At 35.7% G+C, this 16,393-nt stretch overlaps 2 protein-coding genes across 2 annotated transcripts; both read right to left on the reverse strand.

Moving 5' to 3' along the window:
- Positions 1 to 236: 236 nt before the first annotated feature.
- Positions 237 to 4,102, reverse strand: LOC107960192 (putative cysteine-rich receptor-like protein kinase 35). The gene is made up of 6 exons (XM_041095644.1): positions 3,301 to 4,102; positions 2,167 to 2,295; positions 1,971 to 2,092; positions 1,363 to 1,573; positions 1,028 to 1,265; positions 237 to 958 (listed from the first exon to the last, which is right to left on the reverse strand). Exons 1-6 carry the CDS (start codon positions 4,100 to 4,102, stop codon positions 811 to 813), a joined length of 1,650 nt encoding a protein of 549 aa, XP_040951578.1. The 3' UTR covers positions 237 to 810.
- A 1,933-nt stretch (positions 4,103 to 6,035) lies between these two features.
- Positions 6,036 to 14,665, reverse strand: LOC107961067 (cysteine-rich receptor-like protein kinase 10). The gene is made up of 8 exons (XM_041095645.1): positions 14,657 to 14,665; positions 14,360 to 14,594; positions 12,810 to 12,894; positions 7,772 to 7,835; positions 7,426 to 7,651; positions 7,107 to 7,344; positions 6,576 to 6,726; positions 6,036 to 6,504 (listed from the first exon to the last, which is right to left on the reverse strand). The coding sequence occupies exons 1-8, from the start codon at positions 14,663 to 14,665 to the stop codon at positions 6,172 to 6,174; spliced, it is 1,341 nt and encodes a 446-aa protein (XP_040951579.1). The 3' UTR covers positions 6,036 to 6,171.
- Between the last annotated feature and the right edge of the window lie 1,728 nt (positions 14,666 to 16,393).

Raw genomic sequence — 16,393 nt, forward strand, 5'->3', positions numbered from 1 at the left:
AGTATATTTTACGGAAATCGAGGAGGATTAAGTTGTTAGAAAACATATGAACTTGAATTACTGCTTTTTTGCTAATTTGTTGCATATGAATTGATGAGCTTCTAATGTTGTTAACGATGACAAAAAGATTTAACAGTGTTATCCAGTCGGACTAACTTGTTAGTTTTCATAAGTACGAGAATCAAAGTCTTAGACTAAATTAGAAGGATTAAACTCTTAATCTTCATCAAGTATACAGATGAAATGAAGATGAAAATAGTCCTTCATTATTTGAATTAGGCACCTTTGTCGATAAATGGAAGTAAAGAGAAATCCTAACAACCGATAGAACCTTGATAAAATGGATATATACTCGTTCTCCTCCATGTTTGTGTCTCATCTAGGAACTAACGTAGAGACTGTAACCTCATTTCTAGTGAATCGATCTGAATTATTATAATTTGACGATGCTGAAGCCGATGTCTCAGATTGCACAATAGTGGCACTATTGAGGTTCATAAAAGCCGGTGTCGATGGCATCAACATTGATATAGAAGTATCGCTAAGCATAAGAAGGACCGAGTTCATGGACGGTCTATTTTCATCATTTGCTTGAACACATAGCAACCCTATATGAATGCATCTCGTCATTTCGCTTCTTGACCCACGATTGCCCCTCAAATACTCATCTACCAGATTTAAACTCGTTCCTTCTCTCCAATTTCTCCAGGCCTGCGAATTTTCGATAGATCGAAAACGACAATGTTTTGTAAGTTGATACGAATCGTGAAAAACGACATCCGCCCCATAAAACATTAGTGTTTTTTTAACTTACATATGTAAGAAGATCCGCCCGTTGTTATGGAAATGGCTGATTTTGTCACCACTAATGATTTCCAAAATCAACACACCAAAGCTGTAAACATCAGATTTAAGTGAAAGCTTCCCACGCTTTACGTATTCCGGAGCCATGTATCCACTATACACAATAAACAAGTAAATGAATTTCGATTACTTGGCTATCAAGGAAGGGCAAATTGAAACTTTCAATGTTCCTGCAACCCTTCTTGTATTATCTCTAGTCTGGTCGGCTTTGAACAACCTTGCCATTCCGAAATCGGAAATTTTGGGATTCATTTCTTCGTCTAACAGAATGTTCGAAGCCTTTAGATCACGGTGAATAATTCGATACCGAGAATCTTCGTGAAGGTAAAGTAATCCTCGAGCTATTCCTGTTATGATTTTGTACCTTGTGTCCCAATCTATCAGTAGCCGTTTGTTCGGATCTATGAATCGATGAAATAATATGAACAAAAAAATATTACAAATTGGCTGTGACTAAATTTGCAAGGACTGAAATGAAAATAAAGAAAATATTAGTACCAAATAAAAAATGGTCGAGGCTTGAATTAGGCACAAACTCAAATATAAGAAGCCTTTCTTTTCTTTCCAAGCAAAACCCTTTAAGCCTAACCAAATTCCTATGTTGAAGCCTTGCCATTAACATGACTTCGTTCTTGAATTCGTCATCACCTTTTCCAGATTCATTAAATAATCTCTTCACAGCTATCTCTTGTCCGTCATCAAACCTACCCTGTAATAATAATAAAAAACACGATATTCGATTAAATCTCGATATTGTTCAATATTCGAATCCCAACGATATAAATACCATCGAGGCCTTTGCATTAGGAGTCGAATTATATTTGCCCCACCACTAAAAAAATGGGCAAATTAATCTTTGTACATTAGCATGAGATACACGCGGCACACCATATGTCACTTTCTGGTTATTTTATCAGCCACATCAGTTTTTAACAGTACAAATTGATGAAATTTTTAATAGGAATGACCAATTTGCTCTTCGATCTAGTGCACAGGGACTGATTTATCCATTTTTTTGAGTAAAAATGACAAAATACAATCTAACTCCTAATACAAAAACCTCCACGATACTTTTATCGAATCCCAACATATATAAATATAAATACCTTATGAACAGCACCAAATCCACCTTGTCCAAGCATGTTATCATGGGAGAAATTGTTTGTTGCCTTTATTACAGATTTCAATTGAAATAGAAGTGACTCCAATTCCAAACCATTATCCTTGTCTGCATTATTGACACATGAATATTAACCACTTTGAACATAAAATTTCAGTTCATCTTACATGACAATGACTTACTGTTCATGTCTTGTTTTGACGATTTCGTTTTTCGTCGAAGTACGAAAACGGCGGCAACTATTGCTACTAAAACGATGACCGGCACGACGATGACTGCAATAGTTTTTGATGAAATGCTTTCCTTATTGTCTGCACAAACAAGAAAACTGTTGGGTAACATTGCAAAATGCAATAAGGTATATGGAAGTGATTTTCAAATTTCACCAAGGGTAAATTACATTAGTAGTCACCTAATTATTAATATATTTCTTTTTTGGTCACTCAAATATAGAGGTGATCATGGGCCGGGCCGGACAGCCCAAAATATGGGAGGGTTCGGGTAAAAATATAGGCCCGAAATATGGGTTTAGGAAAAAAATGAGGCCCGTTTAGAAAACGGGTCGGGCCTCGGGCACCACTTTTTGCCCCGGGCCCGGCCCGAATATATAATAAATATTTATTTTTTAATTTTTAATTTAAAAATATTTTTAAAATACTTTTTTTGTTTTTTATTTTTAAAATAAATTTTTGGTGTTTATTAAGAAAAGGGGCCAGGCCGGGCCGAGCTCGGTCTTAGAAATTTTTTCCTGGGCCGGGCATGGACAAAATTTTAGGCCCATATTTCGGGCAGGTCGAGCCCAGGCCTAGGATGAGGGCCGAATTTTTTTTGGACCCGGCCCGGCCCATGATCACCTCTACTCAAATAGTCACTCAACTATTCACTTGTGTCTTTTTTGGTCACTAGCTACCAGTTGACTAACTATAACAACTTTTAAAATTGACATACTAGCAACTTTAACTTTTAATATTTATAAATTATGGCAATTTAGTCTTGATTCTAAGAAAAATGTAACCCTCAAAATTGAAACACCTAAAAATCCAAGATTATAATTTTCATTTTTTTCAATTCTTTTGAATTTAAACCTCGATGTCACAGAAAAACAAAACTACCAGACTAAATTACACAATGTGTAAATGTTGAGAGTTAATTTTTTTTTTTAGAATCAAGACTAAATTGACATAATTTATAATGGTTTAATGTTAAAGTTGCTATTATGTTAGTTTTAAAAGCTACCGCCATTAGGGTGGCCAATAAGAAGACGAAATCGAATACTTAGGTGACAAAAAAAGGAGTAGTTTACCCTGATACTTAACCTTTTGTTGTTATTAATGGATTGTCGATCGAATCAGGAGGCGGAGATGAAAGCGATAATCGTACGGTATCGGCAGTAGGCGAAAAGAACGTATACAAATCCCACCGCATACGGCAACTCGGCGTTTCGACGTAACCGCCTTGATAAGTACGACAACACGCGGTATACCGACGAATCAATGTCCTTAAACAAGTTAAGCAATTACTTTCGGACAAATCCGGTGTACATTGCATTAATGCTTGAATTTCCTCAGCCACACCAGTTGCATATTTAAGCTTTGAAGATCCCATTGAAGCTTTTTTGGCCACAGCTTCCATTAATTCACCCCAAAGCTCAAAAAACAACGTTAAATTCGATGCAACATCTGTAATAGCATTAGGGTTAATCCCTTCTTGTATAGGTTCCAATGCTATAACACCAAATAAAGACTTGTCTGAATATCGAACAAGACATGGTATATCACCATCCCATGAGAATGCTTCTGTTTGGTTTTTACAACTTGATAGTAATTGATGAGCTGTAAAATTGACATAAACGGAACAATCTTCTCCAGACAAATCACCTCTACATAGTGCTTGAGCATAAACTCTGTTGGGTCCTTCTTCACCAATGGAAGTATTGAAGAAACCACCATCTTTAGACACGTTTGTTGGGAGAGAAGTAAGGATTAGGTTACGGTTTCGAGCAAAGGGACTGTTGGTTGTGAAGTTATTACCAGTTTCTAAACAGGTTTGGGCATTTGTGAGAGAAATAACTAAGATTATTACAAGGAAGAAAGCAAAAACCAGGTTGTTTAGATACATTGTTCTCAGGTAAGGGTGATGATTTTGGTGAATACAGGGGGTTATAAAAAATTTCATGACCGTGATGGCTCTGCCATGCGATAACAGAACACAAGGTTTGAAACTCGGTTTGGTTGAATGGAAGTGAGGGAAAGTTGCCTTATTTTAATGAGACTGTGTCCGACAACACGTGTAGAATATGGCCTAGTGGTACTATAATATAATTCTTTTTATAAAAAAAAATAATCTCTATATCGAAATTTGGTTGGTTAAAGACTTGGTTCTTATACAAAATGAGGTCAAATTTTGTTTTAGGCTAGAATTCACTCGACTATTTAAAATCCCTTCTCAATTTATAAATATGAGAATAATGCGCTTCAATGCATTTGAATTCACGTCTTCCTACATTAACAATAATAGCCATATCAATCAAGTTAAGACTCGATCGACAAAAATTGCTAATTTATGTCATCAAGAATCAATGAACCAAGTTGTCTTAGAAAGCATCAATTTTTTGAATAAATAATTTAATTTCATGCTTAAGACCTTTACTTTTCTTTTTAAAGACATTATTATTTTTTTTAAAGAAGTATCATATCTTCGAAGGAATAATTTACACTCGTGTTTAGGAGTATAATTTTTTTTTCCGATATAACAATTTTAAGCTTGTGTTTAAGAGCAATATAATAATTTATGGAAGCGTCATCATTTTTTAAATTAATAGCTTAAGCTCTGGTAAAAGTACTATGGAAGTCTTTCTACTAAGAGTTAGATTGCATTTTTCTTCCTCTATTCAATAAATGAGCAAATTGGTTTTTTCTGTTAAAATCTCATCCATTTATACTATTAAAAACTGACGTAGTTGACAAAATAACAAGATATTTACACCTAGCATGCCACGTGTACTTAATGTTGAAATACATTGACCAATTTTTAACAGTAGAAATAAATAAATTTTCTAATAGAATACAATCCGACTCTTAATATAAGGACCTTTACGAGACTTCCCCTTAAACTGGTATTTAAGAGCAATACAATAATATATTGGTCAAAATTGTCTTCCTATACACGAAGTTTCTTTAATATTACACTTTCCAATATCTACCAATAATTTGACATTGCAATTAAAAAAAACGTCCACTACACCACTAGTTGTACCATTTTCTAATAATAAAATCATCATAATTTTTTGAAAAATTTAATACCAGAAAAATGATCTATTTGTTGATAAGTATTAGCTCAATTGACATCATTGTTGTTATAACAATTTAAACTTGGGAGATAAATGTTAGATTTTCACATGACAAACTATTCGTAAAGAGATTTTATAAGCCCTTTATTGACTAAAATAATATCTAGTTAAAAATAACGATGAGATTTTACATGCCTAGATGAGATGGATTTAATGTTGAAATTTGAATTTTAAATCATATCGGGATTTGATCAAATATCGTGTTTTTCTATCATTATAGGATAAGCTTGATGATAGACTTAAAAAAAAGTTGTGAAGAGATTGTTTAATAAATTTAGGCAAGGTGACGAAGTTAATGGCAACTAACTCAAGCCTCGACTATTTTCTATTTGGTACTAATATTTTCTTTATTTTCATTTCAGTCCTTGAGAATTCAGTCACAACCAAATTGTAATTGTTTTTGTTCATATTACTTCATGAATTCATAGATGCGAACAAACATTCACGAATAGATTGGGACGCAAGGTACAAAATCATAACACGAATAGCTCGAGGCATACTTTACCTTCACGAAGATTCTCGATATTTAATTATTCATCGAGATCTAAACACTTCGAATATTCTGTTAGATGAAGAAATGCATCCGAAAATTTTCGATTTCGGAATGACATGGTTGTTCGAAGCCAACCAGAATACGTATATATACACATATATATGTTGAAAACTTGCATACATAACGGAATGATAATTCAAGTATAGAAATTAAATAAAAAAAAGTTTATATATATCGAAAGAGAAAATGGGTATAATTTTAAAACAAAGATTTATTATATTTAGACCAAAAATTGGCAGATAAATAGATTATATCTAGCTTAAGATTGCATCAAATAACACAGCATCATCGAGGATCTAACTCAGTAATCGATACTCCATTGATCGACCATGGCGTTGATCGACTGGTCGATTGATCGAATTCAAACCCCACGTTTGGCATCTTTCCCTCGGTTCTTGAGTTACGAAAAAATGCAGGTTCGTTAGGTACTGGAAGTGTTACAGAGTAACTGTTGAGCATCATAGCAATGGTAGCCATTATTGGCCTTTCAGCTGGATCTTCTTGAACACATAGTAACCCGATTTGAATGCATCGAATGACTTCGTTTCTCGAGTAATTATCTTTCAAGACAGTGTCCAACAATTCCAATGGTGTCCCATTCTTCCATTGTTTCCAAGCCTGCAAATCGTTCATCGAGTAATTATAAATAGATAATCGAAATAACAAAGGCGAAAGACGAATATACTCACGTAGCTAATTAGGTCATCGGCAGCATCCGTTCGGTAGAAATTACTGTTCCTTTTGCCATTTACAATCTCCAAAACCAAAACACCGAAACTAAAAACATCCGATTTCATGGAAAATTGTCCATGCATTGCGTATTCCGGTGACATGTAGCCACTGTAGATCAATCAATGTTAGTACGATGCCAACAACTGTACAAATATCATGGACGCTCTTGTACTAGGTGTAAAAATATCAAAGAGTAAATTGGTCTCTTCTATTAAAAATTTCATTCATTTCTACGGTTAAAAGCTGACATAATTGATAGAATAACCAAATAATGATTTGTTGTGTGTCGTGTAACTCATGTCAACGTATAGGGACAAATTTTTAACAATATGACTAATTTACTTTTTGACCTAATGTATAAGGATTAACTTACTCAAACTAAATTTTAACAAAATGCAATTGAACTCCTATTATAAAGACCTCCATGATATTTCTTTCTAGTTAACAACTTTCAAAGAAATGCTATATAACATGTTACGTTTACTTACTAGGTACCAACTACTCTTTTTGTAGTTCCTTGAGTTTGATCCACACCAAAAATCCTCGCCATCCCGAAATCTGAAATTTTCGGGTTCATGTCACTGTCCAGTAATATATTGCTCACTTTAAGATCACGGTGTATGATTTTAAGTCGAGAATCTTCGTGTAGATAAAGAATTCCTCGAGCAACTCCTCCTATGATCTTGTATCGTGTAGACCAATCCAATTGTGCTTGTTTCTCAGGATCTAAATGAAGAAAAATAAGCATTCTTGTTCACACTCTTGGTAATCTACGAAATCAAATTCAAAATCCCAAATTTTTCTTACCAAAAAGAAAGCAATCCAAGCTCTTGTTAGGGACAAATTCATAAATTAGTATATTTTCTTCTCTTTCCAAGCAAAATCCCAATAGTCGCACTAGATTTCTATGTTGAAGCTTGGCAACTAATAGAGCTTCATTTTTAAATTCTTCAATACTTTGCCCTGAACTTCTTGATAGCCTTTTAACAGCTATTTCTTGTCCACTAGGAAGGGCGCCCTGAGCAAATGTACAATATTGATGGGTGTCGAATCCACCAATATAAACCTACGCCTTAGTTTGCAAATTATGCAGTATAGAGAGTAGGGTCGATCCCTCTGAGACTGGTTTGCTATAAATTTTCGCTCGCTTGACCAGATTTATGTCGGGGCAGCCGTCGTGCCCAAGACGTTCGGGGGGGGGGTAAAAATTTGAAAACCTGAAATAAACAGAAAAATAACGTAAAAAGTAAAAGTTGAAAACAGAATAATAAAAACTGTGAAATAAATATTAAGATAAATTAATTAGAACGAGCTCAGCTTTAGACACGAATTTTCCTCGTCTTTGAACCGATCCTCGAAATTAGATGTACTCCTCTGTTCCAATAAGCTAGTTATAGCTACCAAGGACGCCTCGGACACCAACTCTTCCTTGTGTAAATTAGTTATGGAACGTCCAATAACTAACTCTTACCGATCGAACAACCACGAAACGTTTGTAATTTAGAACTCCGACAGCTTTGCGTTCTAGAAGAGCCTAGCTCGAACCAATGCCCTTAACCGCGTGGGACATTTAAACCTGATTACTACTTCCCTTGACGGAACCAAACAGCAATCTCCACTTGGCACGCCAATGTGTTTACAGAAAACCAATTAGAAACGTTCTTTTCGGAATTCCAACTGTACGTCTAACCACACTAAATCAAACGACGTCTTTTTTGACTTAGTGTTGATCTGACTTTATGAGCTGACAAAATCATACTCTTAATCCGGAGAAGTAATAAGTACTGGAATTTTTAGGAGTTAAATGGATCGGGTTCGTAACTCACGGGTTTTGACGAGGCTAATTTTGGCCTAAAGCTGAAAATGTGTTTAGTTGGCTAAGGTTTGGGACATGTTGGTATTTGATAAATTAATTAAGGTAAATGGGTGAAAAAATGGGTGATGTGATTGAGTATGGGGGTTGGAATATATTAAAGTGGGGTGGTTGACTATTTGGAAAAAAGAAAATTGAAAAAGGAATTGCAAATGGCTTGAATTGATGATTAGCTACTGGAAAAAAAAATTGAAGGAAAGGAAACTAAAGAAACAACAATGCTACATGAGAAAAGAGAGAATGTATTGAAAGACAAGAGCTTAATATTTTTTGATTGATTCATAAATGAACAATACATGCTCTATTTATACTAGAGGATTTACTAAATTAGGAGCCAACTAGTCATAGGAAATTAAGGAAAAATATCCCATAATAAAATAAATCCAAAAATAATCTCCCCCACTAAGTCAACAAAATTTTCAGCTAATTAATATTGGAAAAATTCTACTTTGGCCCTCCTTCTTTGCTTCTTTCTTTAATTTGGCCCAATTGTTTCCTTTTTCTTCTATTTAGCCCCAAATTGCATTCCTGCACAAAATTCAATAAATATGGCAAAATTAGTGGTGCATTCTCATAAACTAACCAATTTAATTACATAAAATATGTAACTTGAGTATTTAATCAATTCCCTATATTGATGCATCTGTCCTTTGTTGATATTTTACAGCATTGACGTCAAGTCTTTCCACAATAGCTTCTAGAGATGTGCTCGGCTTGGGTGGCAGTTGCGATGGTTGCAAAGGTCTCGGTTGGTATGATGGATTACTGATGGGTGTCAAATCCACCAATATAAATCTACGCATTAATTTGTAAATTATGCAGTATAGGGAGTAGGGTCGATCCCTCATAGACTAGTTTACTGTAAATTGTTGCTCTCTTGACCAGATTTATGTCGGGGCAGCTGTCGTGCCCAAGAGATTCGGGGGGATAAAATTTGATAACCTGAAATTAATAGAAAAATAACGTTAAAAGTAAAAGTTGAAAACAGAATAATAAAAACCGTGAAATAAATATTAAGAAAAATTAATTAGAATGAGCTCAGCTTTAGGCGCGAATTTTCCTCGTCTTTGAACCGATCCTCGAAATTGGATGAACTCCTCTTTTCCAATAAGCTAGTTATAGCTACCAAGGACGCCTCGGACACCAACTCTTCCTTGTGTAAATTAGTTATGGAACGTCCAATAACTAACTCTTATCGATCGAACAACCACGAAACGTTCGGGATTTAGAACTCCGACAGCTTTGCGTTCTAGAAGGGCCTAGCTCGAACCAATGCCCTCAACCGCGTGGGACATTTAAATCCGGTTACTACTTCCCTTGACGGAACCAAACAGTAATCTCCACTTGGCACGCCAATGTGTTCACAGAGAACCGATTAGAAACGTTCTTTTCAGAATTCCAACTGTACGTTTAATCACACTAAATTAAACGACGTCTTTTTTGACTTAGTGTTGATCTGACTTTATGAGCTGACAAAATCATACTCTTAATCCAAAGAAGTAATAAGTACTGGAATTTTAGGAGTTAAATGGCTCAGGTTCGTAACTCACCGGTTTTGACGAGGCTAATTTCGGCCTAAAGCTGAAAATGGGTTTAGTTGGCTAAGGTTTGGGACATGTTGGTATTTGATAAATTAATTAAGGTAAATGGGTGAAAAGGTGGGTGATATGATTGAGTATGGGGGTTGGAATATATTAAAGTGGGGTGGTTGACTATTTGGAAAAATTGAAAAAGGAATTGCAAATGGCTTGATTTGGTGATTAGCTACTGGAAAAAAAATTGAAGGAAAGGAAACTAAAGAAACAACAATGCTACGTGAGAAAGAGAGAATGTATTGAAAGACAAGAGCTTAATATTTTTTGATTGATTCATAAATGAACAATACATGCTCTATTTATACTAGAGGATTTACTAAATTAGGAGCCAACTAGTCATAGGAAATTAAGGAAAAATATCCCATAATAAAATAAATACCAAAATAATCTCCCCTACTAAGTCAACAAAATTTTCAGCTAATTAATATTGGAAAAATTCTACTTTGGCCCTCCTTCTTTGCTTCTTTCTTTAATTTGGCCCAATTGTTTTCTTTTTCTTCTATTTAGCCCCAAATTGCATTCCTGCACAAAATTCAATAAATATGGCAAAATTAGTGGTGCATTCTCATAAACTAACCAATTTAATTACATAAAATATGTAACTTTAGCATTTAATCAAATCCCCCTACTTAGCTTATGCTAGTCCTCGAGCATTTTGTATGTTTCTGCAAAAGGAAAAATTTTCTCCAAAATAGGACTTGACCCCCATGATTGCACAATTCAACAATTTAATCCTAGCACAGTAACATCTCAAATAACCTAGTCTAATAAGTAAGTAAATATATTTCAGAATTTATGAGAGCTTGATAGGCTTACCTTTCATTTTATTATTGTACTTAGGGCATTTTCGAATTTTTTGACGCGAGACATGATGACAACCCAAGCACCATGTTTCGGTTACTCAATTCAAACGTCTCTAAGCGGGTTATTTCACCCTACTCATGATAACTTGTTAGCGGAGTGAGTGCAAAGAAATTGGGCAGCCACACGAACCTTTTTACGCGAGATGTAATGACAACCCAAGCACTACGTTCCGGTTACTCAGCTCGATGTACAACCCCAATTTTTCACTCTTAACATTCATATCAGAGAAGTATTTTTTTTTTGCATTAAAAAATTTGACATATGATAAAAAGTAGGCAGTCAAGCAAACTCATAATTCCCAAAAATTTCTTACCCACGAAGTTTAGGTTATTGAAAAGTTTATGTGTAAAGAACTAAATAGCTAAATAGGTCAAACCATAAGTGTACCATCCCTTTGATTAAATGCTAAAGTTACATATTTTATGTAATTAAATTGGTTAGTTTATGAGAATGCACAACTAATTTTGCCATATTTATTGAATTTTGTGCAGGAATGCAATTTGGGGCTAAATAGAAAAAAAGGAAACAATTGGGCCAAATTAAAGAAATAAGCAAAAACGGAGGGCCAAAGTAGAATTTTTCCAATATTAATTAGCTGAAAATTTTGTTGACTTAGTGGGGGAGATTATTTTGGGATTTATTTTATTATGGGATATTTTTTCTTAATTTCCTATGACTAGTTGGCTCCTAATTTAGTAAATCCTCTAGTATAAATAGAGCATGTATTGTTCATTTATGAATCAATAAAAAATATTAAGTTCTTGTCTTTCAAAACATTCTCTCTTTTCTCACGTAGCATTGTTGTTTCTTTAGTTTCCTTTCCTTCAATTTTTAATTTCCAGTAGCTAATCACCAAATCAAGCCATTTGTAATTCATTTTTCAATTTTTTTCCAAATAGTCAACCACCCCACTTTAATATATTCCAACCCCCATACTCAATCACATCACCCACCTTTTCACCCATTTACCTTAATTAATTTATCAAATACCAACATGTCCCAAACCTTAGCCAACTAAACCCATTTTCAGCTTTAGGCCGAAATTAGCCTCGTCAAAACCCGTGAGTTACGAACCCGAGCCATTTAACTCCTAAAATTCCAGTACTTATTACTTCTTTGGATTAAGAGTATGATTTTGTCAGCTCATAAAGTCAGATCAACACTAAGTCAAAAAAGACGTCGTTTGATTTAGTGTGATTAGACGTACAGTTAGAATTCCGAAAAGAACGTTTCTAATCGATTTTCTGTGAACACATTGGTGTGCCAAGTGGAGATTGCTGTTTGATTTCGTCAAGGGAAGTAGTAACCGGATTTAAATGTCCCACGCGGTTGAGGGCATTGGTTCGAGCTAGGCTCTTCTAGAACGCAAAGCTGCCGGAGTTCTAAATCACGAACGTTTCGTGGTTGTTCGATCGGTAAGAGTTAGTTATTGGACGTTCCATAACTAATTTACACAAGGAAGAGTTGGTGTCCGAGGCGTCCTTGGTAGCTATAACTAGCTTATTGGAAAAGAGGAGTTCATCCAATTTCGAGGATCGGTTCAAAGACGAGGAAAATTCGCGCCTAAAGCTGAGCTTATTCTAATTAATTTTTCTTAATATTTATTTCACGGTTTTTATTATTCTGTTTTCAACTTTTACTTTTGACGTTATTTTTCTGTTAATTTCAGGTTATCAAATTTTATCCCCCTGAATCTCTTGGGCACGACAGCTGCCCCGACATAAATCTGGTCAAAAGAGCAACAATTTACAGTAAACCAGTCTATAAGGGATCGACCCTACTCCCTATACTGCATAATTTGCAAATTAAGGCGTAGATTTATATTGGTGGATTCGACACCCATCAGTAATCCGTCATACCAACTGAGACCTTTGCAACCACCGCAACTGCCACCCAAGCCGAGCACATCTCTAGAAGCTATTGTGGAAAGACTTGCCGTCAATGCTGTAAAATATCAACAAAGGACAGATGCATCATTATAGAGAACTGATTAAATACTCAAGTTACATATTTTATGTAATTAAATTGGTTAGTTTATGAGAATACTCCACTAATTTTGCCATATTTATTGAATTTTGTGCAGGAATGCAATTTGGGGCTAAATAGAAGAAAAAGGAAACAATTGGGCCAAATTAAAGAAATAAGCAAAGGAGGGCCAAAGTAGAATTTTTCCAATATTAATTAGCTGAAAATTTTGTTGACTTAGTGGGGGAGATTATTTTTGGATTTATTTTATTATGGGATATTTTTCCTTAATTTCCTATGACTAGTTGGCTCCTAATTTAGTAAATCCTCTAGTATAAATAGTATTAGTCATTTATGAATCAATCAAAAAATATTAAGCTCTTGTCTTTCAATACATTTTCTCTTTTCTCACGTAGCATTGTTGTTTCTTTAGTTTCCTTTCCTTCAATTTTTTTTCCAGTAGCTAATCACCAAATCAAGCTATTTGCAATTCCTTTTTCAATTTTCTTTTTTCCAAATAGTCAACCAACCCACTTTAATATATTCCAACCCCCATACTCAATCACATCACCCATCTTTTCACCCATTTACCTTAATTAATTTATCAAATACCAACATGTCCCAAACCTTAGCCAATTAAACCCATTCTCAGCTTTAGGCCGAAATTAGCCTCGTCAAAACTCGTGAGTTACGAACCCGAGCCATTTAACTCCTAAAAATTCCAGTACTTATTACTTCTCCGGATTAAGAGTATGGTTTTGTTAGCTCATAAAGTTAGATCAACACTAAGTCAAAAAAGACGTCGTTTGATTTAGTGTGGTTAGACGTACAGTTGGAATTCCGAAAGGAATGTTTCTAATCGATTTTCTGTGAACATATTGGCGTGCCAAGTGGAGATTGTTGTTTGGTTCCGTCAAGGGAAGTAGTAACCGGATTTAAATGTCCCACGCGGTTGAGGGCATTGGTTCGAGCTAGGCTCTTGTAGAACACAAATCTGCCGGAGTTCTAAATCACGAACGTTTCGTGGTTGTTCGATCGGTAAGAATTAGTTATTGGACGTTCCATAACTAATTTACACAAGGAAGAGTTGGTGTCCGAGGCGTCCTTGGTAGCTATAACTATTGGAAAAGAGGAGTTCATCCAATTTCGAGGATCGGTTCAAAGACGAGGAAAATTTGTGTCTAAAGCTGATCTCATTCTAATTAATTTTTCTTAATATTTATTTCACAGTTTTTATTATTATGTTTTCAACTTTTACTTTTTACGTTATTTTTCTGTTTATTTCAGGTTTTCAAATTTTTATCCCCCCGAACGTCTTGGGCACGACGTTCCTTGTCTTGGATCAAACTTTTGTTTGGAACTGTTTCCAAAATCTTTGCGCTACAAAGAGTTATTGCACTTACATTCTACCTAGGATTCGGCTCTCTCTGGGAAGGTAATTTACCTTGAGATTCCAAACAATTAACTGCCATCGAGAGTTTACTAACTTGATTAGTTAACTCTTGTATTGATGCATCTGTCCTTTGCTGATATTTTACAGCATCGACGGCAAGTCTTTCCACAATAGCTTCTAGAGATGTGCTCGACTTGGGTGACAGTTGCGGTGGTTGCAAAGGTCTCGGTAGGTATGACGGATTATATCGGGGATTAGCTCCGTAATTCAAGTTGGGATGATCATTCTACCCAAGATTTTAGGTGTTAGAGAAAGGATCATAGCGTTTTTGCAGAGGTCTCGGAAAACCTCCGACATCGTCAACATGTGCCGTTGAATTTTCGTTAAGGATTGGACACAAATCCGTATGATGTTTAGATGTAGTACAAATTCCACACAGCTGAGTCAGATTCTTATTTTCTGTAAGCATAGTTTGAACAATATTAGTGAGCTTATCCAATTTATCTTCTAAGGATGAAACGTTTACCCCATTAACCCATCTTGTGGGTTCTGAATTTGGCTGATACTGTTAAGAATTTGCTGCCATGGTGGATATCAGTTCTCTTGCCCTTTGAGGAGTCTTATTGACAAGCGCCCCTCCACTAGCTGCGTCAATCATTTTCATTTCCATAGGGAGTAAACCCTCGTAGAAATACTGAAGAAGTGATTGCTCGGTTAAACCGTGTTGAGGATAACTTGCACATAGTTTTTTGTATCGCTCTCAATAGTCATAGAGCGATTCACTTTCCATTTGGCGAATTCCCACTATGTCTCTCCTAAGTTCAGCTGCTCGCGATGCTGGGAAAAATCTGTCAAGAAAAATACGAGATAAGTCATCCCACATTGTAATAGAACCGGGGGGTAAGTAAAATAGCCATTCTCTTGCTGTATCAACTAAAGAAAAAGGAAAGGCCCGAAGTTTAATTTCATCTTCGGTTACTCCCTGTGGTTTCATGCTTGAGCAGACCATGTGGAATTCTCTCAAGTGGGTATGTGGATTCTCATTCTTCAAGCCTCGAAAAGTGGGCAAAAGGTGGATCAGGCCTGGCTTCAACTCGAATAGGGTTTCTCCGGCGGATAGTTGATGCATAATAGTGTCTGCTCGTTGGGAGCAGCGGCTAGTTGACGAATGGTTCGGTTCGCCGAGGTTGTCTTCTGCCTCTTTTGTTTCACAAAGTGGTTTGGTCTCAAGTTCAACCACTTCGACTTGTTTTCCACGTTAAATTGCTTCTACACGTTTAAGAACTTCCGCTCTTTACGTCGTGCTCGTGCTGATTTTTCGATCCCTGGGTCGTATTCGAGATCTCCGGATGAAGATCTGGTCATAAAGATAATCTAAACAATTTGTAAGTGTTGCCAGTCCTCGGTAACAGCGCCAAAACTGATGGGTGTCGAATCCACCAATATAAACCTACTCCTTAGTTTGCAAATTATGCAGTATAGGGAGTAGAGTCGATCCCTCAGAGATTGGTTTGCTGTAAATTGTCGCTCGCTTGACCAGATTTATGTCGGGGCAGCCGTCGTGCCCAAGACGTTCGGGGGGTAAAAATTTGAAAACCTGAAATAAACAAAAAAATAACGTAAAAAGTAAAAGTTGAAAACAGAATAATAAAAACTGTGAAATAAATATTAAGATAAATTAATTAGAATGAGCTCAGCTTTAGACACGAATTTTCCTCGTCTTTGAACCGATCCTCGAAATTGGATGAACTCCTCTTTTCCAATAAGCTAGTTATGGCTACCAAGGACGCCTCGGACACTAACTCTTCCTTGTGTAAATTAGTTATAGAACGTCCAATAACTAATTCTTATTGATCGAACAACCACGAAACGTTCGTGATTTAGAACTTCGACAGCTTTGTGTTCTAGAAGAGCCTAGCTCGAACCAATGCCCTCAACCGTGTGAGACATTTAAATCCGGTTACTACTTCCCTTGACGGAATCAAACAACAATCTCCACTTGGCACGCCAATGTGTTCACAGAAAATCGATTAGAAACGTTCTTTTCGGAATTCTAACTGTACGTCTAACCACACTAAATCAAAC

This window comes from Gossypium hirsutum, chromosome D06, assembly GCF_007990345.1.
Source record: "Gossypium hirsutum isolate 1008001.06 chromosome D06, Gossypium_hirsutum_v2.1, whole genome shotgun sequence".
Taxonomy (NCBI): Eukaryota; Viridiplantae; Streptophyta; class Magnoliopsida; order Malvales; family Malvaceae; genus Gossypium; species Gossypium hirsutum.

Bases quoted from the DNA above. Each gene is read 5' to 3' on its own strand.
- LOC107960192 (XM_041095644.1), bottom strand. From the start codon at position 4,102: ATGTATCTAAACAACCTGGTTTTTGCTTTCTTCCTTGTAATAATCTTA. The intron at 2,093-2,166 runs GTAAGTCATTGT...TCAATAATGCAG, and splicing joins GTCAAAACAAGACATGAACA to ACAAGGATAATGGTTTGGAA. The intron at 1,574-1,970 runs GTATTTATATTT...TTATTATTACAG, and splicing joins GATTTGGTGCTGTTCATAAG to GGTAGGTTTGATGACGGACA.
- LOC107961067 (XM_041095645.1), bottom strand. The intron at 7,836-12,809 runs GTATGACGGATT...TGTTTATTTCAG, and splicing joins GGTTGCAAAGGTCTCAGTTG to GTTTTCAAATTTTTACCCCC. The intron at 6,727-7,106 runs GTAAGTAAACGT...ATTGATCTACAG, and splicing joins AAAAGAGTAGTTGGTACCTA to TGGCTACATGTCACCGGAAT.